Here is a 23,607-nt window from a genome sequence, read left to right on the forward strand (position 1 = left end):
TGTTAAAAAGCCCAAACCCCAAGCACACAGCTGTATTTAAAAACAAAACAAAAACCCACCACAACACATTAAGGTTGAAAGCCAGCTGTTGGAATCTCTTCCAGGTCTTCAAATGTATGACATGGACATGTGCACCTTGAATTTACAAGGGTCCGTATCATGGCAAACAGCCTGAGTTTTGGTAACTTGTGTCATAGACATTTCTACTAATTATGTGTTCTTTTCCTTCCTTGCCCCCCAGGTGTTGTTTGGATTGTAGCATAGAGGCACTATGTACTCAGAGTGGAGATCCTTGCATCTTGTCATTCAAAATGATCAGGGGAATACCAGTGTACTTCACAGCTATCCTGAAAACGTGGGGAGAGAAGTGGCAAACGCAGTGGTGCGTCCTCTTGGACAAGCTTTAATTACATCATCTGTTGGAAGTGAGAGTTTACTAAAAACAGACAAAGAAGTAAGTGCATTTCCTTACAGAGCACAGTTTCCTTCATGCTAGAGTGTGCTATATTTTTAGGTTAGTAATCTAAATAAGGACTCTATTAACAGCTAGTTCATAGCAACAGTGTACTTCACGACCTAGTAGTTAGTGTTTATCTAAGCTACTGTACAGGCTAAAGTAATAAAAATCAACCCAAAACCCACCAAACACCAAACCAGGAAAGAAAAATGACCAAGGGATTTAGCAGTTAACACACACGAAGCCCTTCTAGTTACTTTAATTTTTGAAGCAACAGTATGTGACTTTTTAAGAAGTCTTTGAATAGCACAAGTATTTACTAGAATTTGAAAATCTTCCATTACATCAGCTCTTGTGTATTCCGAAGAGTTCTCTCTGCAGGTTATACTGAGATGCAAGATTTAGAGTGATTTGCCATTTATTCTTAATCTTCATAATGTCATGATATACAAATTAATGACTTGGTGTTTTCTTGCACTATATGTTAAATAGAATTGCCTATACCGCATAACTGCTGTCACTTTGAAGTAGAACCAATGTGCTCTGACCATTGTTTACCTGCTAATACTTATTTTTAGTAACTTTTGCTTTGTGTTTGTTTAGGTAAAATGGACTATGGAGGTGGTTTGTTATGGACTGACCCTCCCTCTGGATGGCGATACTGTGAAATACTGTGTCGATGTATATACAGATTGGATTATGGCTCTTGTATTACCTAAGGACTCCATTCCTTTACCAGTTATTAAGGAACCAAACCTTTATGTTCAAAGCATTCTCAAACATCTCCAAAATCTCTTTGTACCGAGGTGAGTGTTAGGGCTGGGACACTCAGGAGGCTCAGGAATTCAACATCCTTGGATGGTAATGTTGAGGTTCACATGCTTTGAGGTCTTGGACAAAATTATATTGTCAGGGTGCTCAAACATACTTTGTTTATCAGTTATGACAAGTTTACCTGCTACTGTTGAACACGCATATTGGATAAGTAAGAGGAAATTATTTAACGGTGCCCTGTGAAACAGTACTTAAATATCAGCTGTCTGAAACTACTGCAGATCAATGTTTAGGGTAGTCTGTAAATACCAGATCATCTGCTTTTATCGCTATTAATAATGTATCACTGCAAGTGGCCTTCAAAGTGCTCTGCTGCACTTGGATCATTTAACTTTAGCTGAAGGCTTTGTTAATAACTGATACAAATTCAGAAGAGAGGAGTTCATTGTTCTTTATTGCTTGCTTCAAAGTCTACCACCTAGCCTTAGTTGTCATTGCTCTTGATTTGTAGAGAAAAGGGCATTATAATTCCCCTTAAAGGATGGTCAGGACAACAACACAAACCTGATGAAAGCATAGTTCTGGATTAGACTTCTGCAGGAGGTTGTCTCTAAGCTTTAATACACGCAGAATAGAGTCTACTGTCTGGGAATCTTTATTCCCTTGGCATAGTAAAGAATTGAATCCTTCACTAGTCCATGAAATAGTTGTTGTTATGATCCTTACACTGCTTTCACACCTGGGGCCATGGTAGCAGGCAATTCAGTAGCCACATTTCTTTTCTGTTGGCACAAGCTGCCATTTCACCCGTATCTCCCAACTTCATTGATGGAGCTCAGTGCAGGGTGGTTGACAGCACAGGAATTTGACTGGTATCGAATAAAATAGTTAATATCCAGAGATAGGCAGGGCTGGAAAAGCATTATTTTAAACACTATACTTCTCTTCCTTTCTCCTCCAGTATAACTATTCTATTGTTTTTCTTTCAAAAGCCTCTGAGATGTATCTGAAACACACTTTTCGTGGCTGAAAACTTAAAGTTCATGTTTTGTCCTCCAGGGAGCTGTGTTCAGAATTCACTCCAGCAACAGGAATACATTCTGTAATGGAAATTAAATGCAGAACTGGGCTGTACACACCTTGCTTGGGTGAAAGCAAAGGCTCATATTTTTACGTGCCTGGGGAGGGAAAGAATAATTTCTGGTTTTACCCAATTGATACAGGTTGCTGGTGGGCTCCTGTAGAAAACCTACCCAGGAGCTCTTGTAGCAACATGTGTTGAGCTATTTCCTGGAAAAGTCTCCTGTTCTTGTATTGAAAATACTAAACCTTTATTATAAGCTCATGTCCTGTGGAGGGTTGTGATTAAAATAGCTTCCTTCCTCATCCTGGTTTCCTGGAAACAATGTAGCTGTTGGTTTGTCTGCCTAAAAATGGTGGCCCAGAGTTGAGATGAGGGTTTCAGATGTAAAGTTGAGGTGTGAAATGCAGTAGCCTTAAGTGGGCAGTTTGACTGAAATAGCATCTCAGGAACATGTATACACTAAATACAAAGCAGGTGTGTATAAAACATTCCAGTTTGAGTGCTCAGCTGAAGCAAATGTTTACATGCACAGTCCTTGAAATAGCGTGGTGCCAAGAAATAAGAACGGTGAAAGATGGGCAAGTCAAGCTGCCTTTCCTCTGTCTGCTAGACAGAGTAGAGAGAGGGTGCTCACATCCCTCCCTCCTGCACTGACCTGCCCAGCCCAGTGGAATGAGCACTTCTTTTCCTGATGTATTTGAACAGTCCCCAGGCAACCCTCAGGCTGTCTCTGACAACCCTGTGATGCTCTGGAAGCCTTGCAAATTACCGAAGCAGTAGTGGTAGTTACTGCTGTCAGCTAAGGTTTTGGTGCCACAAACTATTGGAAGCATAGGAAGAAAACATGAGAACTCTCTCCCTGCCTCCCCTCCCCAGGAGATTGAGGTGTGGGTACAAGGGTCTTCCATGCAACTAAAATGTCTGGAACTGCTTAAGAAACCATGGAACATGTGTCTGTCCAAGTGTAATGGATGCTTTTTTTGTCATAACTTCTGCATCTCATATGAAATCATGAGAACAATTCTTGTTACAAAGGAATGGGAACCAAAAGGCCAAGCTCTCTAGAAATCTGGACATGAATCTGCAAAATGCTGCAACCAGAGTTTGCCATTCAGTTGGCTTTGTGGACAGGAGGAACTTTAGAGTTGCCTGATGAGCTCAAAGTATCCCAATAATTACCTTACATATAGAGCTCCTGTGTGTCAGTCACCTTCTCACAGATTCCCTAAATTATTAGGGAAACAAGTCTTGAAACAGGCTTTGAATCTTCAAGTCTGTCAAGATTAAGGATATTAAAGTATATGTTTTGTTGTTGCTTAGGATAAAAGTAGTGCTATGACCAAGGCAGAGCTTACTGGTCTCAAGCTTTGTTCTAGAGACTATTTGTTAGGATCTAGCACTGAAGACCTGAACTGTGACTAGTTTGCAGTTTGGCATTAGATATTACCTAGTCTTTGTAATCTTGTTTCCAGTACTATAATGCAACATTTATTCTATCAAGATAACAGCTGATAGTATTTTTAAAGGGTGTCTGACAATAATCTCAATGCGAGCTCCTACTGTCTCAGAACAGCAGATCTCTATCTATGGATCAGCATGTTCTTGAGATACTTGCCATGTAGTGTGACTTGTGGGTTATATCACACTGAAAGCATTTGGAAGAATCTGGAAATACTAATTGGTAGTCCAGTGGAAGGTAGCATTTTTATGATTTCTTTTGTCATCCCTTCAGTAAGTGGTAGGAGGGATGAAGCAGTGCACAAGTTGAAATGCAGCTTGTGTATATTGCCCACTGTAATTTGTATTCTCTTCTTTTACCCTTTCAGGCTTCCTCAGTTTTGTTTGTTGGTGTCCTCAGATACTGTCCAGCATGTTTCATGTTACTGTTTTGTACCCGTTCTGCCTCATCCAAACTAACTCATGGGAAGAGAGTGTGCTGCTTTGGGCTGCTTCTGCAGCACTTCATGTTGAGTGACTCAGCAGTGGCAGTGTGGAGCTGGTTGTTACTATAAGGAAGACCTTGATAATATCAACTTGTTCCCTTTCTTCCTTACTTACCGCCTCTTCCTTTAGTCTGACTTTCCTATTCAATGACCCTCTTCTAGATACTATTTTTTCCCCCCTAAATCCAAGGAATTGTGAATAAGAGTTGGATCTACATTTGGAAGCAAGAGGAAAACTAGGAAGAATTTACATTAGTCTGCTAACAATGTTTTCTCCTAATTTTGCCACTTTCCTTCTGAATTATGTATGTAATAGTGATGTCTCACATTCTCATTGTTTGGCCTAAGATAAATTCCCTTGAGATAATGGGATGTGTTCACCTTATGGTGGTGAGTTCTCTGTCATCTGGAGGAGAATGTTAGTGGTACATCTTGTACTCATTAAGGCAGAGTTTGGATACGTAGAGACAGAGTTAAGGTGCATAGAAGCATATTACCTCATATTCTCGGCTCTTGTTCAATAATATTGATGTTTCCTCTTGTAATTGCTCAAAGTTCAGATTATTGTACACATCACTTTATAGTTGTTGTTTAGAGACTCAAGTGTTGTTTTCTTCTGTTGCAGGCCAGACCCAGGATCGAGTCAGATCAGGTTGTGCTTGCAGGTTTTGAAAGCTGTCCAGAAACTGGCTCATGAATCAACAATTATGGCAAGAGAAACCTGGGAGGTTTTGTTATTATTTCTTCTTCAGATCAATGACACTCTTCTAGCAGCTCCAACTGTGCAAGGTTCATGTTCAACTTTCATTTGCTTCAATTACTGGAAAAACCTTTGGCTCTGCTTGATGTTGAGCTGCCAGGGGGATGGGGTGAAAGCTGCTAAAAGCTTTTAGTAGCCACCAAAGCACCATAGCTCACTCCTGATTCAGCTACACAACTCTGAAGTAAAGCTTTGTCAGAAAAGACTGAATGGTTTGGAGCTGAGTTTTCCTAAATATATTGTTGCAGAACAGTGACTTTGTACAGGAACAGTTCCTGGTGAATGGTTTCAGAGGATTGTTCCCTCTTTGTTTCACTGGAACCCTTCTGTGTCTTCTTGTTTGACCTGCCTATTTGGAAAATCTTATTGTCAGTTTATAAATATTTAAAAAAAGACATCAGTATAGACAGAGTGCAATGAAAGACAGCCTAAGACCAGGGAATTTCCAGTGTCCCTTAGTGACACATGTATTTAGCTGGGTGTTATGTTTGGCCTTGTGAAAAGGTGAATTTGCTGTAGGAAGCAATTGGGAATCCCTCTTACATGGAAAAAAAAAAACCCTAAAGCTTAAGAATCTTTACACACTCAAACTGAAATATTGCTGGGGAGATATTTGAAGTTACTTAGATTGCAGACTCACTGAAGGCATGCTTTGTTTCTGTTTTAAGGTGGCATTGCTGAGAATCTGGCTGAAAAACTAATTGGTGTGCTGTTTGAGGTGTGGTTACTGGCTTGTACACGGTGCTTTCCAACACCACCTTACTGGAAAACTGCCAAAGAGATGGTGGCCAACTGGCGACATCACCCTGCAGTAGTGGAGCAGTGGAGCAAGGTCATCTGTGCCCTTACTTCCAGGTAGGAGAAATCCCATGGACATACACATGTGTATGAGGGTAATAATGGTTATTCATGTTTTTCCTCTGGAGTTGCTTATTTGTGGAGCACCAGCAATCCAAAAGTGAATGAGCAAATCAAAGTGAGAGGTCTTGTGTCTAGTATTCTTGGCTTTTACTGTTCATAGAATCATAGAGTGGTTTGGGTTGGAAGGGACCTTAAAGCTCATCTGTTCCGACCCCGCTGCCATGAGTCGGGACTTCCTCCATTAGACCAGGTTGCTCAAAGCCCTGTTCAACTTGTGTGTGTGTCTTCATTCTGCAAGTGAAGATCTGAGTTGGGTCTTCTCTGTCACTGTAATCTCAGCATCTCTCAGATATTTAGCACTTTACAGTGTGTGTTTACTAGTCTCCATCACTGTGACTCTTCATCATGTCCCATGAAGTCAGGAATATTAGTGTCACGTTATAGACTGTATGTTTAATGGCAGTCACCACCAAAACTATTAGGTGCTTGCTACTACTGCATGTTGCTGTGTTTGAGGTGACTCTTGGACTCTGCCTCTCCTGCCATATGGAGCTGAAGCCATGCTATAGCTGCCTGGCACTTGTGTCCTGGCAGTAGGAATGTGATGGGCTGCAGATTCTCCTCTGAGCAATGGCATTCTCCTCCAGACAGTATCAGAGGAGAGCTATACCAAACCTTGCTGGGCATGGGAACAGTGAGGATCATGGAATCATTTAGGTTGGAAAAGACCTTTAAGATCATTGAGTCCACTCATAAACCCAGCACTGCCACGTCCACCGTGTCCCTAAGTGCCATATCTGCACTTTTAAATGTGGATGGTGAATCCACCATTTCTCTGGGCAGCCTGTTCCAAAGCTTGATAACCCTTTTGGTGAAGAATTTTTTCTTAATGCCCAATCTAAACCTCCCCTGGTGCAACTTGAGGCTGTTTCCCCTTTTGTAAAGTCTTTGTGGGACAAATCTCAGCCTCTTGGAGGAAAGAACTTAATTAATTGATGGGGAACAGGGGTCTGAGTCTCCTCCTCCCAGCTTTCCTGAGACATCAATAATAATTTCTATAGAAGTTCAAAGATGTATTAAAACGGCTGCACATGAAAAATTCAATGCTATGCTTTTCTGCAAGGGTTTATTTCAACTCTTGAAGACTTTTGCTTTTGAATTACCTGTCAAAATTCTGAGTGCAGACAGATTTTTCCAGGTTATGGGGCTGCTTGTTAAACCTGTGGGAAATAAAGCTGCAATGCAAGTCCTCTGTATTTCCCACGCTATTTCTGTAGCTATTTTTAGCTCATTAGATGCAGCGTTGCATAACAGAAAATATCTTATGATTCACTGGTCTGAAAAGAACAGCTCTGTCTCAAAACATGCGTTGGTGTTCTGCTCCATGCGCTGTGCCCACACATTAGCTTCTACTGTTGACTAACAGTCTTATTTCTGTTGATGCATAGTAACCTGCAGGTTTTCTGCAATGTTTTAGTCTGCTGTTCAGTAATGCTGGTTTACACCTAATACAAAGAAAGCTGAACTCCTCTGAGGTTAACTTTAAGTTCAGTGGTATTTTAAGCTCATAGCTTTTTGATTTGTTTGGATCTTTGGGCAGGCTCCAAATGAGCTTAGCTTGGGGAAAGATAAAAACTGATTTCTGGGAATGCTAGGGTATTGGGAAAGTGTGTCGCAGATCTCTTCCATCCTTTTAGAGAATACTATGTTAACTTGTGCAAAACACAGTGCATCTTTCTTGGAGAGCTTGCTACTCTCTGGCTTGCAAATCCTGTGCTGCTTGTAGGACAGCAGTAAGTATTGCTCGGTGGTGTAAATTGTAACTCATCAGACCTGTAACCTAATGTGACTTGCTGATGTCATTGGAGACTTCAGCTAAAAAGCCTTGAGGATAAGAGCTTAAATTCCTTCTTCATTTTCTTTTTCCCTGCTCCCTTCTTAGGCAGCATCTTGTCAGTTATGTGTGTGCCTGTGCTAACTGGTAAGCCCCTGGCTAATCAGATGGGAGAGCTGCTGTGGGGTGTTAGGCTTCCACAACTCTTTGATGTGGTTGGACCTTTGGGCAGGCTCTAAGGCACGTACCCTTCAAAGCTGTAAGAGGACTAAATGATTGTATAAAGTGGGGAGCCCTAGGAAAACTCGGGATGTTGCATTGTTGCTTGTGGGCCCACCTGGGGATCGCCGATTCCTTTGAGGCTCAAATGCTCTGCTGATTTGAGGAGTATTAACTGAACGACGGATCTGTCTGACTTACTTTCTAGATTGCTGCGTTTTACATATGGACCTTCCTTTCCTCCATTTAAAATTCCCGATGAAGATGCTGGTCTGATTCCTCCTGAAATGGATAATGAGTGCGTTGCACAAACTTGGTTTCGCTTTTTACATATGCTGAGGTATTGTAATTACAGCCATCCATTGTTCATGTTCTTGCATCATCTCTATGTGTTTGCATGACAAATGAAAAATGCCTCTGCAGATTGCTAAGATTGAGCACATAAATAAAGTGTGAGAGCCCTGTTATACCAGTGCCCTACAGCAGTTCAGGGCAGGGTTGTGCTGTTCACCTTTGAATTCTTTGACTCTTTCAGAATGTAAACTGGTTCGTTTAACTAAGAGGTTTTTAGCTATTTGGCATTTTGAAGGATCTGAAAAGCAAGACTTCAATACAATTTTGTTTCTCTGAGATAGCAAACAGGAAAAGCAGAACAATAGCTCCCAGAGATAGAAAGTGTTCCCATTTATTCTCTAGAGTGTTATATTTAACTTACAAAAGATTATTTTTAAAAAGGGTCTATCTCTTTGGTTTTGTGAAGAAGGCTATACAGGTAATTTTAACATCCATGATACTCTTCCTTAAATGCACAACAGAACCAAGTGGCATGCTTGGGTTTTATAGTTCTTGGGAATGGCGTTGCATTCATTTTCTGAATGGCTGGAATATTAAACGATGTACATAAAACTTCTATTAATTAAAGATAGAGAAACATGAGACTGTTTAAAATCTAAGTCTTATCAGAAATTTGTTCTTTTTCTTCATTTGTGATAGTAATGTCACAAGTACTGTACTCTTCAAATCCAGAATTGCTGTTACAGGATTTGTAACAGGAAAAATTGCTTAAACTATACATCCCATTCCCTTTCTTGTCACTGGTAATAGTAAAGTCATTGCTAATAATAATTTGAGAATAATTTTAACAATGTAAGGGCCTCTTAAACTGGATTCAAAAGAAGTCATAAATAATATTACTGCAACAGTGGGATTATTCTGTTCTAAGCATATGCTCTGGTTCATTGGATCTTAATAACATTCTTACATGTATCTGGGTAATGTTTGAAATGAAAACAATAAAGTACTACTAACCCAGGAAGTGAAATTGACTTCCTGTGATGGAGTCAAAGCTAAAAATGTTTGATACTGTTTGGTGGTGGTGGTATTTAAATGCCTTAAACTGTTACATTTTAAGTGTGTTTAAAATCCTAACAGCTGATCTTAAACTGACTGAAACATATTTTGCTCTTTTTGTGTGCAGTAATCCTGTGGATTTGAGTAACCCAGCCATTATTAGCTCTACCCCCAAATTTCAGGAGCAGTTTCTGAATGTGAGTGGGATGACTCAAGAACTGAATCAGTACCCCTGCCTTAAACATCTGCCTCAAATATTCTTCCGTGCCATGCGTGGGATCAGCTGTTTAGTGGATGCGTTCCTAGGTAATGCTTTTGTCCTACCTGTGGACAGCTAGGAATAGTAACTTAATCATGTTGTTATCTCTTTTAAATCTGTCTTCTCCATAAATACAGCCATAACAGTTTATCATTTGCAAGTATGTCCTGGAATTGATAGGGAAGGGGCCTCAGTTCACTTTTAAATGCTCATCTGTGTACTCAGTAATAATGTTTGAATGCATGAAATTGTAGGTGGCCTTAGTTTCAAATGCAAAACAAACAAATAAATTGAAGTCTAAAATAAAGCCAGCCATCTCTTCCCCGAGTAAGGCTGCTTTCTCTTTTTGTCTAATCACCAATGCAAATGTTAAGCTTTTAGCTTCTTGTGAGCACTGACCACTTTGTTTATGAACTTTGTAGCAACAGCACAGTGCAGTGCCTGTTTTTTATAAGCTACTGAATTTTGACTGTCATCTTCAGATCTTTATACTCAAAAGTGCCAGTTCCACTTTATGATTAGTGGGTGACTAATAATGCTGAGAAGCTGTGTTTCTTTGTGTCTGCTGGTAAGTGAGCAGCTCAGATTTGACTGAAAGGTAAAGTAGATGTAAGTGCTGGCTGATAAGTTTTAGGTAACTCTGTATAGCACCTGAAATCTAAAGCATTGTTCTTTGTATGATTCAGGCTTATTAGAATTCTTCAGAGAAAACGTGCTATTGTAAACTCTAAAGAGCTGCCTGTCTCCTACTGCTTCTATTGCTTAAATGCATGCAAACAAATGTAGTCGTCTGCCAGAAGTGTGAGCTGATGTGAAGCTGCAGAAGACTTGAGCAGACATGTAAACTGTGTTCAGAAACAAAACTGGCTGTGCGACACTACTGGTTTAGCAGGAGTTTTAGTTATTCTGTAAAAGTACTTGGGTGCCTTAAGTAACATGGTCAAAAAAATCTGTGTCAGATCTTCAAGCACACTGCAATTCCACATGTCATTTTTCAAATAGGATGTGAAGGTGATGGTATTCATTACAATGGGAAGAAGTGGTATTTGTCACTTAAGATTTTGCTTCTTATTCTGACTGGGAAGATAGCTTTATACACCTTGAGTATTTGCCTGAGGCTGAGTAAAAACTGATCTAATGTCCTGACAGAAAAATGACAGCTTGCTCTGTTTTCTTACCCCATGTCTTGTACTGACTTAGTGGTTGACTGTTCAGCAAGCACAAAATAAACAGAAAACTATGTGATGGATAGGTTTCAGCTCAATTTAGTGAGCTGGGATGTCTTTGAAGGGTCAGATGTCTTAGAGGGGTTTTGGAAGAGAGCTTGGGATCTTTTCTTGTGAAAGAACAAAGGTGGGAGGCACCTGGATTTTGGCAGGAGTGAGCTGTTGACTTGAGTTTGGCAGATGAACTTTGCCCCTTCCCCTCTTGTCTGCTTTTAGACTGACATTCTTAAAGTGTGGGATTCTTTGGTAGTTTTTAATCATTTGCTTATCACATGTAAGCAGGGGTTTCTTTTCCTTGTGCATTTATTGCTGCTAATAGTAAAAGGGGAAAAATGTTTTTCTTACTGCTGCTGGTTTGGGGAGCAGGGATGAAAACTGGTCTGTTTACAGAGGGCCCAGATGCTTACTAACTGGGCTGCTCCATATGAGCCTATGGAATTCTTGCTGAAAACCTGCTTCATTTCTTGACCTACAGGCATTTCACGACCCCGGTCTGATAGTGCACCACCCACGCCAGTAAATAGGCTGAGCATGCCCCAGAACACTGCTATCAACACCACTCCACCCCACAACCGAAGGCATCGGGCAGTGACTGTGAATAAAGCAACGATGAAAACCAGCACTGTAAGGTTCCCTGTTCTGTATTTAAGCATCTGCCCCTTCTGGTAGTTTCTTCTGATAGAGGAAGTAATTTCCTTGCTTCTAGGAGCTGATCTGTGTGTTCTTCTGTTCAAATAGGTAACTACTGCACATACTTCAAAAGTGCAGCACCAACCCTCCTCTACTTCTCCACTGTCTAGCCCAAACCAGACAAGTTCTGAGCCACGGCCACTACCAGCTCCTCGCAGGCCAAAGGTTAACAGCATCTTGAACCTCTTTGGATCGTGGTTATTTGATGCAGCATTTGTTCACTGTAAACTTCATAATGGAATAAACAGAGACAGCAGCATGACTGGTAAATATCACTGAAAAATAGACACACTTTTTTCCTTGTTTTACTGACATTTCCTACCTGCAAGATTAACATATGCATCATCCAAACCAAAATCGTCTGAAGTGCTGTAGTGTGGTTAACCCCTCCCAGCTGAGCCAGCACCTGCTATTAGCTGAAGCAGGTGTTTGGGGGCTTTTAAATCTAAAATCACTTTTTGCTATTAGACACTCGTGCTCTGACAAGCATGGCATTACTGAGCATGCTAGTGGGGAAATCTTATTAAGTGAAGGAAATGATGCGGTAAGAGCCACTGCCTAATTTGAAATCTGTTTTAGTATCTCTGAGTAATAGCAACTTTTATAGAGAGTCTTCAATATTTGAAAAATTGTCAAACATCAGTACTGCACAAAGTGGTATTTCTGGGTGTTGGAGAGTGTTAGGAAAACAGAAGTCCTTAAAGTAGCAGGTGAAGCCGCTGCTTTTCAGTGGCGGTTGCTACGTGTTCCCATATATGACTTGATACGTTGGTGGTCTTCAGTCTTTGACTGCTACATTTATTTGTGTCTCCTATGCTTTGCTCAGCTTTAGAGGTTAGGTATTTTGAGATCTGATAGCAGAAGTAGTGCTCTGTTCAAAGAGAGGTTTTAGCATTCTTCCTTTGGGTAATAATAAATATTCAGAAAAGAATAAACTTTCTCACTCCTTGCGTCTTTCCTGGTCTTCATGTAGTGTTTTGAATGTCTGCTAAACTCTTCTGAGAGATCGATTATCTATCTATCTATCTGGAGCTTGCTGGCCTAAAAGTAATAGGTGGAAGATGTTTTAGTGAGTTGGGTTTACCGTGGGACTTGACAGCAGCAGTTTAACCAATGATCTTCCTTGTTTATTGTGTCACAAATCCCTGTGTGGAGGCGATGGATTTAGGATTTGGTATCTGTTAAAGGTATTTTTAGGTATGGATGACATCATTTCTGAAAGTGTTCAGTTGTGGATTTCTGTGGTAGGAGGTTCAAGTCCCTCTGTAAAAAGCCCATGATACATTACTAGAGCAATAGCTGCACTTAGGAAGGAGTAAGGCATCATTTGATGCTGTGTTCAGTTGCATGGGCTCCTAATGTGTTTCTGTATTAATGCTTTTCAGATTTGACTGGATCATTTTAATTTTGACATAACCTGTATCTTGAGCAATTTTATTGAAGTGCTTAACCTGAAAAGGATCTCAGCAGAGATGCTGCTTATGCAACAGTGTCAGCTGTAAACAGATGGTGTGACTGTAGCAGAAGTACAGTTATCCTAAATCAAAGTGATTGACTTCCTTGAATGGATTCCAGGGCCTTATAGTCATGTATACCTACCTAACAGCAGTCAGAAAATGGTCATGTTGCTAGAGAGGGACTTAATAGCTTTATGAACACTAGAAACACCTATTTAGAAATTACTTGATTCTCTTCCTCCTCCACCCTGTTCAGATCTGTCCCTGGTGAGACCAGTCTTTGCATGTCACAGGATCTACCATTTATTAGGTGCAGTGGACCTGAGGCAATTGGTGGTGGAGACCCAGAAAACCCTGTATTATGTCCTTTTCTTGCTATTTGGAAGACAGAATTAACTTAGGGAATTTAGTGAAACCTTTTCTGCCTTCCCAGGATGCCAAATGCATTCTTCCCACTGTGTAAAGTACTGGTCACAGAATGCCATGGTAGGCTGTAAGGAGAACAAAATGAAGATAAACCCATATTGCTGAAACTCTCTACAGAGTTTCCAAAGACACCAAAATCTGATTGCCTGATTTATCCTTTTGGATAAATCCTTTTGCACCATCCCTGCTTTAGGCGGGAAAATGAAGCAAGATTTGTAAATGGCTCCTGTGGTTTTTGTTGACTCAAAGTATCAGTGTCTTTGAAATCAGGTTTAAGTCCAAACTGAAAAGCTTCTGTGAGTTTAATTCACAAAGCCTGAATGAGGCTGAATGAGGTGGCTCAGGAGGGTTGTGTGCTCTGGTCCCCCTCTGTCACACAAGTGGGGCCCATCAGTAATTATCAGACCTGCATTTGTGCCCATCTGCCAGCCTCTGCTTGTGTTAACCCACTTGAGATGTGGCTTGCAGAAAGAGGGCAGCAGAGGACAGTTAGGTGCCACAGTCCCTAACCCTTAGGCCAAAAATAAAGCTGCTGCTTTTTGGCAGCACGTTTGCTGTACCTGTGTATCATGGGCCATCTGCTACCCTTTGTAGCCTGGTACAGTAAAGCTTTTTGCCAGTAGCTTGAATATTCTTACCATGTTTGATACTGCTGTTGATAACCTTCGCATTAGCTTCAGGAAGCACTATTATTTTTATGGATGCTTTAAATATTTTATGTTTGGGAAGTGTCTGCACTTAGAATCAGCTTTGCTATGTAGTATTGTCTTCCACTGGCCCACACTCACTATTTTTCTGTAGTAGGACTGCAGCTGTGTAAGATCTCAACAGCTTTAAACCCTTCTAATATTCAGTTTGTTTCAATGCTGCAGTTCAGGATTTCTTCTCTCAGAGTTCTCCAGTATGATTTCTCTGTTCTGTGCCTGGCTGTAGGACTGAGGACCACTTTGGAAATAGATTGCTCCTTGGTCCTGCAGAGAGAGATCTCCTGCCTTGGGATGCCTTTCTGGAATGCTCCTTTTTCTAGTGTGTGTTTCTTACTCCTCTACTGTTATATCTCATTCTCAATGAGAACTCATATGACATGATTTTTAAAGAAGTATTCATGAGCTACATGCGAGTGCTTAACAAGTAATGCTGCAGACAAGCTGCAGTCTCATGTTCTAGTTCAGAATTTAGTTCAATTCTTTGAAATCAACCCTGCTGATTCACAGGGACCAGCACATCATCCTTCTCCCATCTTAAGACACAAGTCTTTTTGATGAGCTTTAGGAAGCAAGGAGCAGCTAATCAAGGCCAGTGTGAATGAGTACCTCTCTATTCTTGCTTTTTCCTTGTGCTGGAGTTTCACATATCTTACTTCTTGAACTCTTTAACCTCCAGGAAGGAAGTCAGGAAAAATGACTGGTGGAAAAAATGTGCAGCTTTTTGGAGTTCTGAGATGAAAAATACCTGGATGGGTAGAAGGGTAGCCAAACTGGCTCTACTTGACCCTGCTTTGCATTTTAGGAACTGAATCTTCCAATCTGGTGGCCTCACTCTTAATCCTTGTACCAAAAGCAGATGGTCGTGAGCCTGCCAGTGGTGTGGTTTATAGCAGCTGAGGGAGCTTGGCCTAGGCGGGTTGCTGGTACTGTTGGCAGTGGGTATAGTTTTACCCTCACCTCTTCTGGCCCTACTGTCATCAATACTAAGAGCCTAAAGAATGTTTCTGGAGCTCTAGGAGCAAACTTCAAGAAGCCCTGATTAGGGATGTCTTTGAGCATCGCTGAGAGACTTGGTCACACATCTTGATCTGACCCTGCACATTCACAGCAGCCACTCTTACAAGATGGTGGCATTCTCTCCTGGTCCCTGGCTACTGGAGTCTTTCCTCTTTCCTTTCTCTGGAGATTGGTTTTGAGGTGTTGGTATTTTTGGTATTGCTCTGCCTTTATTTCTGCTTTGGAAGGTTGTTGTTTGGGCTGGTGGTCAGGGGAGGCGTGCTCAGGTATACTGGTTGATAGCAGCTTGGCTTAGGGAAGCCAGAGCTGTAATACCTTCAGGAACTTATGGTTTGGAAGCAGGAGTATTGCTGTGAGGAGACTCTGCAGGTAAGTAACCTTCCCCCTACAAGACATTGTACCCCAAATCACAGAGCCTTAGGATAACCTGGTGTGTACTCCAGGTACAGTGCAGCATACGGAAGTGTACTTGAGCTGGGAAGGGTTAATGCATCTGTTTGAGGAACTGATGTACATTGGTGTGAACAGCTCTAAACCTTATTAGTATTTTGTAACTTTTTGTTCATTGTTTTGCATGGTACTTTCAAAACCATAATTTTGGACCTGAATGCCAATTTCCTATGTGTTTAACGAGCTTGCTGTATCATAAAGCTTTTAATCTATTTTTTAAAAAAGCTAAAAGCTTCTTAACTTATATTACGATTTCACCATCTTAAAAGTATTTTATAACTACTGCTGTCCTTTGATTTGTTTCCATTTTATTTCTATTATCTTGCAGCATCTTTTATCCAAATTCTTCTTTCTTATAAATCTTGTAAGTAGGAACCAGTAGCTTTTCCTTAATTGCGGTCATGCTTTTCTTTTTCCATTATCCCATATTTTATTTGTAAATTCATTCCCATTGTCTCTTGTAGCTTTTGCACTTTTACTTGGAAAAAGACAAGTAATTTTTTTTGTGTGTGTTTTTGAATGGGGAGGATTGTTGGCAAAAGCAAATTAATCTGCCTGAATCAGTCCCATCTTTTCTGTACTTTAGTCTGTGATCATGTCATGAGTTTCAGGACTTTGCACTAACCATGTTTTTTTTACTTAAAGCTTATTTTACAGACCTAGTGTTTGATTTGTATGCATTGTGCATGTAGTGTTTTTTTCCAACTACAATATATTGCTGGATAGCTTATACAGGACAAAAAATGGCTCATGGGAAGATACATAAAGATTTGTACTTATTTGCTACTTATGTCATGAAAATTTGTAAGGTAACAGTAGGTTAAACAATGAATTTAAAGACAAAAAATGAGAGCAGACACTTGTCATTAGGATGTTTTCTTTAAAAACAAACAAACAAAACCCCTAACCATAAGCTAACAAGTCGAAGTGTTAATGTGCACTTGTTTGCAAGACTGATTGGGAACTGGATGTTCCTCAGTGTGTGAGGCTTGAGACAGAGGAAGACCTTTGCTACTGGTAGAACTACATTGGCCTGATTCTTTTAGGAGCAAACATTATCTACCGTTTGGTTTTGTAGTTTGTAAAAGTTTGACAATCAATATAGTCTTAGCCAAAAACAAGAAGGAACGTGCTCTTCCTGCCATTAGTAACCCAAGAGTGAAGTTGTCCATGGGAAAAAATGGGGGGAAAACAAAAGATGACACTGAGAGCAGTATACCTGGTTGTTGTTGTCATCCTGGAAGAAAGGCAACAGAAGGAAGCCAGCAGATCGAGTAGCCTCCTGTGTCATATGCATGTGATACTGATGCATGAAAAGGAGACCAGGAATCTCACTAGAAAGATGTGAATTTAACTGGCTTGGGCTGGCAGCACCATGTCCCATGTAGATAACAGTGGGCTCCCAGGAGGCTTTGTGGAGCCTGTTGTGGGACAGGAAGAAAGAGAGGGCCAGCATCCCTGGCAAAGGCCATCTGGAGACTGCCTCGCCTCAAATTCATTTGGCTATTTCAGTGGTCATGTGAGGAGATGGGCCAAATCAGGAGAGTGGGATTCAGCAAACTGCTCCTTCTGAAATGAGTCCCTATAATGTGTTTATTTTTAACAAGTATGTTTACAAAACAAAATTGGATCCAAGCATCTTGATGTTCAGAGCAGCATAACTTGGCCAGCTGAAAATCAAGCACTTGCTTGGAAGTGTCAGTAGTATCACCATGTAAATGTTCTTCAGTGTTTTAAGGCAGCAAGGCAAGATGGTACTTCAGTTTCCTGGAGATAAGAACTAGGTGAGGGAAGATCCTTGTCCTTCAGAGAGAGTAGGAAGCTAATATTGGATAGAAGTGTACTCTTCCCAGGAGGAAGTTGGAATAGGCTCTAGAATACAAAGGTCAGTTGTCATCCTTACAAAGACAAAAAGTTAGTTACACCCACAGATACTTTCTAAACAGAGGCACTGGCTCAAATGCAGTGAACTAACAGCTTCATGATAACTACTAAATTTGACTTGATCTTTGTGTCCAGGATCCCATGAGCCTTTTCTATGTGTTAACAAACACAGTGAAACACTGTTTTTTCTCTTCCCAGCTATAGCAACTCAAGCTAGCGTGGAGTTCCGCCGGAAAGGATCTCAAATGTCCACAGACACAATGGCTTCCAACCCCATGTTTGACGCGAGTGAATTCCCAGACAACTATGAAGCAGGAAGGGCAGAGGCATGCGGGACACTGTGTAGGATATTTTGTAGCAAGAAGACTGGGGAGGAAATATTACCAGCTTACCTATCCCGGTACTAACCTGTCTTCCAGTTGCTTTGTTGGTTTAACTTTATGGTGCAAATTCACAGTGAATAGTGTTCAATTGCTGACTAAATCCTGGGTTGCCAATTCAAAAACCTTGGTTAGCCTTCAGATGCTGTAGGTGGGGATCCCTTGCTAGACCTAGTCTTCTCATGGGGCTGGTTTTCATTGGGTGTTCTTCCAGTTCCAGTTGAAGGGAAGTCCTCCAAAATGCCTCCCAGCTGGAAGGGACATCCTCGTTTTGATATTTTTATGCTTCTTGTATTCTTCTTTTTCTTTGTCACTGAATGCTGATGGAAAAAAATCAGTGGGCAGACATAAGATGTTGTATACTTTATTAGACTATGAAGGGTGCTACCTTGTCATCACAACACTGGGATAGAATGTTTGTGGTGGGAGGTTTTTTTTCTTTCAATGTAGAAATGCTCTAGTATTCCCCTTTTTGAAACAGTTGGGTTCTCAACGACATCTCAGTTTTATTTCTCATAAAATAAGGCAATCTTGCCTATCATAGTGTACCTTTTTCCCAAATTTTTGTTTAAAAGTGTAATAGCAAAAGCTAGAGGCAGAGAATCACCTTCAAATCATGATTGTCTCAAACTGTTCAGGTATATTAGTCCCAGATGACATCAAAATTTCCTGGCAGACTGAACTGTTTTATTTCGTACGTGCTGTAGTGTTTCTTTTATAGATAGTTTGTGTTTCTTGTACCCACTCAGTCAGATTCCTCTGTGTTTGCAAGCCTTTTGAAAAAACAGAATAAAGGGGATATAAGTATTCTCTAACAAGAAACTGCAAAAGAAACTAACTGCTCAGGATGATGGCCAGCTAGGTTCCTGCCCCCAGCTTTTTCATTTGAACTGGTTTTGATGGTTATGATTGGTCTCATTTTCCAAACTGTAGATCAGTGTTTCCTGTCCCATTCCCCCCACCAAAGATTTCACAGTATTTTTCTTGTGTTGGGGAGTTAAGGATGGGAGTGAGACCTTGATTTTACGTGGGGAAGGGAGTAGTGGGAGAGCACGTGGTCCAAGTGCTGTTAGTAACCATCCAGGTGGTATTTGCACAGCTCCCAGTCTGTGTAGCAACAAGTTAGAGCTTTCAGTAAAACTGCTACACTGGCTTTTCACATGAAATACATGTGATGTGTGAGGGGTTTTTGTTAAGCTCGTTAGTGTGTTTGCCTGTGCTGAAGTATCTTGGGGGGATGCTCATAGAAACATTTCCTAGCTCTGACTTTGAACTATTTTATATAGAAAAGATCAAATAGTGGCTGCACATTCATGTTCATGTGAGATGCTGATGCTTCTTATGTGCAAATAATTTAATCTTATCTTTCTTTGTCAGATTTTACATGCTTTTAATTCAGGGTTTGCAGATAGCAGATTTCGTTTGCCACCCCGTTCTTGCCAGTGTTATTCTAAACTCCCCTCCTTTGTTCTGCTGTGACCTGAAAGGGATCGATGTCGTGGTTCCCTATTTCATTTCGGCTCTTGAAACTATTTTACCTGACAGGTAAATTGCTATTTCCATATAAACATCATCAGAAATGTGGGGAAGTGCTTTATCTTCAGGGGTTTCTGTCAGTAGTTCTCACTGGAAGAACTCTGCAATGTGGGCCCTGTAGTGTGTATGTATTTGATGGTGATAATAATACACTTCATAAGCTCCAATTTTCTATTTTATGTAATGCAATTGTCTTTAAAGCAATAGTACTTATTTTACATGAAATATGTGCGTTGTGTTAGCTAGATATTCCATTATGGAAAGCAGTATCTGCAAGAATAGGGAAAATGAGTGATTTAGCTCAAATATATTGAAAATCTACTGATTTTTAAGTAAAATTTCACAGGGTATCTATTAGTGGCTGTTGCTGCAGTGAATTCATTAAGAGGGTAATCTTACACATCATTAAATAGAAAAATTGATTATTTAGACTGGCTGGTGAAAGTGGAGTAGGTTCTTAAAACAAAAGATACATCATTTGCACAGCTGTATAGATTTCTGGACATCTTGCTAAGTAGTTTAATACTACTCTGTGCATGCGTTCTTCAGCGTATGTTTTGTGTCTTGGTACTGCATTTCACTTTGAATTCATGCATGAAATATTTATCTTCTGGCTTTAAATCTGAGCCACTGCTTCTTTTGGATAGGTCTTGTAAGTAGAAGAATTTGCTGGTGGCTACTGAGAATAGCTCTTTGCTAAGCAGGTTGTGTTTTATGCAGAATGCATGTGAGCATATTTTGAGGATCTCTGATGAGCCTGGGTGGGTTTCAGTTGTAATAAGCCAGTGGAGGCTCATGACTAAAACTTCCTGATTTGAAGATGCAGTATACAAATGATACTTCCATCAGCTCATTGCCTTTATATGGGCTACAGAATCCTTAGCAAGTGATGCTTCCTTCATGAATTCATTGTGTTACTGCTGCAGCTTAAAAAAGAAATAAGAACCTTGAGCCTAGAAAGAAATAGCTACATTATTTACTGCAAATTATTTAAGACCACAAGGTGGCTGTATGTTTAATTTTAACTTAATTAGTTTTGGCTCCAGATTCCTGTGAAAAGTTGATTAACTGTGCAATGCTTTGATTTGCAGAGAACTCTCAAAGTTTAAAATCTATGTAAACCCCACAGAGCTAAGAAGAGCTTCGATTAACATCTTGCTGTCTCTCTTGCCTCTCCCTCATCATTTTGGAACCATAAAGTCTGAGGTAGTAAACTTAATACTTAGTTTTGCATTTCCACTTCTGTTTTCCTGGTTGTTTTGGGGTGGGAGTTGGGTGACCTGTGGGTTGTGTTTGGTCTTCTGTTTAGCAGTGAAACTCTCATAGTAAGTCTGTAGCAGTAAGACTATTACAAGTGTGCTGTCAATACTGACTTTTGAAACCAATACCATGCTGGTGAGATCTCTAATTGATAATGAAATACATGTATTTTTTTCCTTCAGGTTGTCCTGGAAGGGAAATTCAGCAATGATGACAGCTCGGCATACGATAAGCCAGTAACCTTCCTTTCCTTGAAGCTGAGGCTTGTGAATATACTTATAGGAGCTTTGCAAACGGAAACAGATCCCAACAACACTCAAATGATCCTAGGTTATTTCAACTTTGTATTTATTAACTGTGTTATAGAAGTGTCTGTCTTAATCTGTCCTGGAATAATATGGGTTATTAGTCATGTGTTGCTATGCAAGAAAAAAGGTGGAATTCCTGGCAGGCTGTCATCTGTATAATCTCTCTCATATGATGAAAACATCTTGAAAAGCCTCAGATTTTTGTTAAAGTAATCTCTCCCTTTACAAATGTAGAAAAGAACTTGAAAAATAGAGGTGGAAGTGAAGGACATTCTAGCAGGAAAAGTCAGTCAGAAATAGGAATAGAAATAGAAAAAAATGTTAGTTTAATATTGAGTGAGAAGGATTCTTGACTAATGGGTTACAGGGAACATTTTAGGTTTTGGCATGCTTATGCCTAGAAACAAACTGAATAACTGAGTGACCAGTGGTCCAGCACTGGCAAAATACAGATGACATTTGTTTAGCGCTGTGTAAATCCTCAGAGAACAGCTTTGGCACAGAGTCTGGAGAGGCACTGTGGTTTGGCACCAAACTTTCCTTTGAGGTAATGAGTGTATTATTATTATTATGAATACTCAGAAAGTAAGTAGAAGCCGAAAACTTGAATAGTGCATAATCTGTGAGGCTAAATATATTTTAAGGCAAAAATATACTTGTCTTTTATTCTCCCCCCTCCCCTTATTTTTCTCTCTTTGGAAGTGCCTTTTTCCACGTAATGCTGTTCTTGTCCTTCAGTAGTTACAATACCACTTTCCTTTTGTCTGGTTAAAAAGGGAACAGATTTATACTGCAATGGGAGATGTCTGCCTTGTTCTGGGATATGGAGACCCTACCTGATTAATAGGGGAGGGCAAGAAAATGGCATGGTGAAAGAAGTGAAGGGAAACAAATACAGTCTGCAAAGACTTTTGAGAAGTTTCTTTGCAGTGACTGAAATAGTTCTTTTACTAGTGGAAGACTAGAAGGGAATAGCTGGAAGAATGCTTTGGGACCAGGGCTGGTGAAGGGATGAAGGAAGGTATTTATGGTTTCAGAGTGATCCTAATGGCCAGACTGGGGAAGGGAGTCTCTTGGTGCCAGGCAAGAACTTAGACAAGGCCAGCACTGTGTAACCCTGGAGGTGGCTTTGCACTACACAGCTCACTTCAGCACTTGGTTATCTAACAAATACTGTTCTTATATTCACAGAATAAGTAGATGTCCTTAAATATAACCTGAGTTTTTAAATGAGCGTAGCCTGATAGGAGACAAGGAACGGTATCAGTCAAGGAACGATATCAACCCGTCTGTGAAACCAAAATCCTTCTGAACTGAGGAACTTGAAAGGCCTATGTTCAAAGCATTTTTAAAATAGCTGAAAGCACTCTACCTCAGCTCTCATCTGCTTCAAATGGCTAAGCCTGAAGCAAATCCCATGTTTTATAAGAATCTTACACAGAGTTTTTATGAACAAGGATGGCAATCCTGTATGTTAGATCTTCAGCACTTTGTAAATTTTAGCAGCAAATATTCTACTGCAGTCTTTAGTTACCTTCTTATCTCTGATTCTTCAGGTGCAATGTTAAATATTGTTCAGGATTCAGCACTGTTAGAAGCCATTGGCTGTCAGATGGAAACGGTAAGTATTTTTGGTTTATGAAATAACCAAAAGAATGCATTACTTACCTGCTGTTGTAATGTGCTCAGTTAGCATCTTGATCACTTTTTTTTCTCCCTTGTATCTGAGAACATCTCTCCTCAGAAAAATCTTCTCATCTCTCAAAACTCACTTTCAATTTGCAGAATGGTGGTGAAAATAACCTCTTCAAAAGTCACAGTCGTACTAACAGTGGCATTAGCACTGCAAGTGGAGGCAGTACAGAGCCCACAACACCAGATAGCGAGAGACCAGCACAGGCCCTTCTAAGAGATTATGGTAAGGAAGGCTCTTCTGAAAACACTCTGCCCTTACATGCCAGGGTGATGGTTTGGGTTTTTTTCCTGTTCCTAGTTCTGGCTAATACATTAATGTGCATGGGTGGTATGAACCCAGGGTGGAGAGCCCCTTTGTCTATTGCCAGTTTGTGCTCATATGTGCCCCTTAAGTGGTTGGGTTTTAATCCTACTAAAGAATTTTGTTAACATTTTAAAAACATGTAAATATAAAAGCTTATGAAAAAGGTGTTTGCAAACTGCTTTACTTAAGCTTGTATTTTCAAGATATTTAGTTTTCATGAACAGCAATGGGATGAATGTACACCAGGTATAAATAACATGTTTCAATCATTTTGGTAGTATTCCAAACACCTGACTTTTGCAGCACTTTTTCTTAAACCTATATTTAAAGAGCATTTGAGGAACTTCTGTTTTTCTAGAGCAAGTAAGCAAAATGCTTGTGATGTGTCATCTGTTATAACAAGAGAATTCAGTAATTAACTTCAGTTTGCTATGGCTTGTACTGTGCATTTTTGGATCTTTGTAGTAACATCCATGTTATAAATGTGTGGTAAGCTCTGCCCGAATGTTGAGATCCTGGAATTTCATTTGCTTCTTTGGTCTTTAGCAATTTAACTGATGTTGACCAAGTAAATGTGAGAACAGGTCACCTTTGTTATGTTGTAACCTAGGCTGACAACTTTGTTCTCACCAACCAAGACTGGTTTGGTTGTGGTGTATTTCTCTAGCTTTATAACTGAGAAGAGGGAGATCAGCAGGCATACACTTTAGTGTATTCTAGGGATTC

At 40.2% G+C, this 23,607-nt stretch overlaps 1 protein-coding gene across 2 annotated transcripts in view; it reads left to right on the plus strand.

Annotated features, from left to right (window-relative positions):
* Positions 1-271: 271 nt before the first annotated feature.
* RALGAPB (Ral GTPase activating protein, beta subunit (non-catalytic)) overlaps positions 272-23,607 on the plus strand; it is a 47,423-nt gene continuing 24,087 nt past the window's right edge. For both annotated transcript variants that reach the window (XM_010020327.1, XM_010020328.1), the window contains exons 1-14: positions 272-454; positions 1,061-1,263; positions 4,884-5,047; positions 5,687-5,873; positions 8,141-8,272; positions 9,410-9,588; positions 11,243-11,391; positions 11,506-11,722; positions 17,597-17,798; positions 19,156-19,323; positions 20,406-20,520; positions 20,757-20,904; positions 22,439-22,503; positions 22,668-22,800. In XM_010020327.1, the coding sequence (XP_010018629.1) occupies positions 272-454; positions 1,061-1,263; positions 4,884-5,047; positions 5,687-5,873; positions 8,141-8,272; positions 9,410-9,588; positions 11,243-11,391; positions 11,506-11,722; positions 17,597-17,798; positions 19,156-19,323; positions 20,406-20,520; positions 20,757-20,904; positions 22,439-22,503; positions 22,668-22,800 (2,245 nt within the window). The remainder of the gene's footprint in view (positions 455-1,060; positions 1,264-4,883; positions 5,048-5,686; positions 5,874-8,140; positions 8,273-9,409; positions 9,589-11,242; positions 11,392-11,505; positions 11,723-17,596; positions 17,799-19,155; positions 19,324-20,405; positions 20,521-20,756; positions 20,905-22,438; positions 22,504-22,667; positions 22,801-23,607) is intronic.

The sequence above is a fragment of the Nestor notabilis genome, unplaced genomic scaffold (assembly GCF_000696875.1).
Source record: "Nestor notabilis isolate BGI_N333 unplaced genomic scaffold, ASM69687v1 scaffold4678, whole genome shotgun sequence".
In the NCBI taxonomy this organism is placed as follows: Eukaryota; Metazoa; Chordata; class Aves; order Psittaciformes; family Psittacidae; genus Nestor; species Nestor notabilis.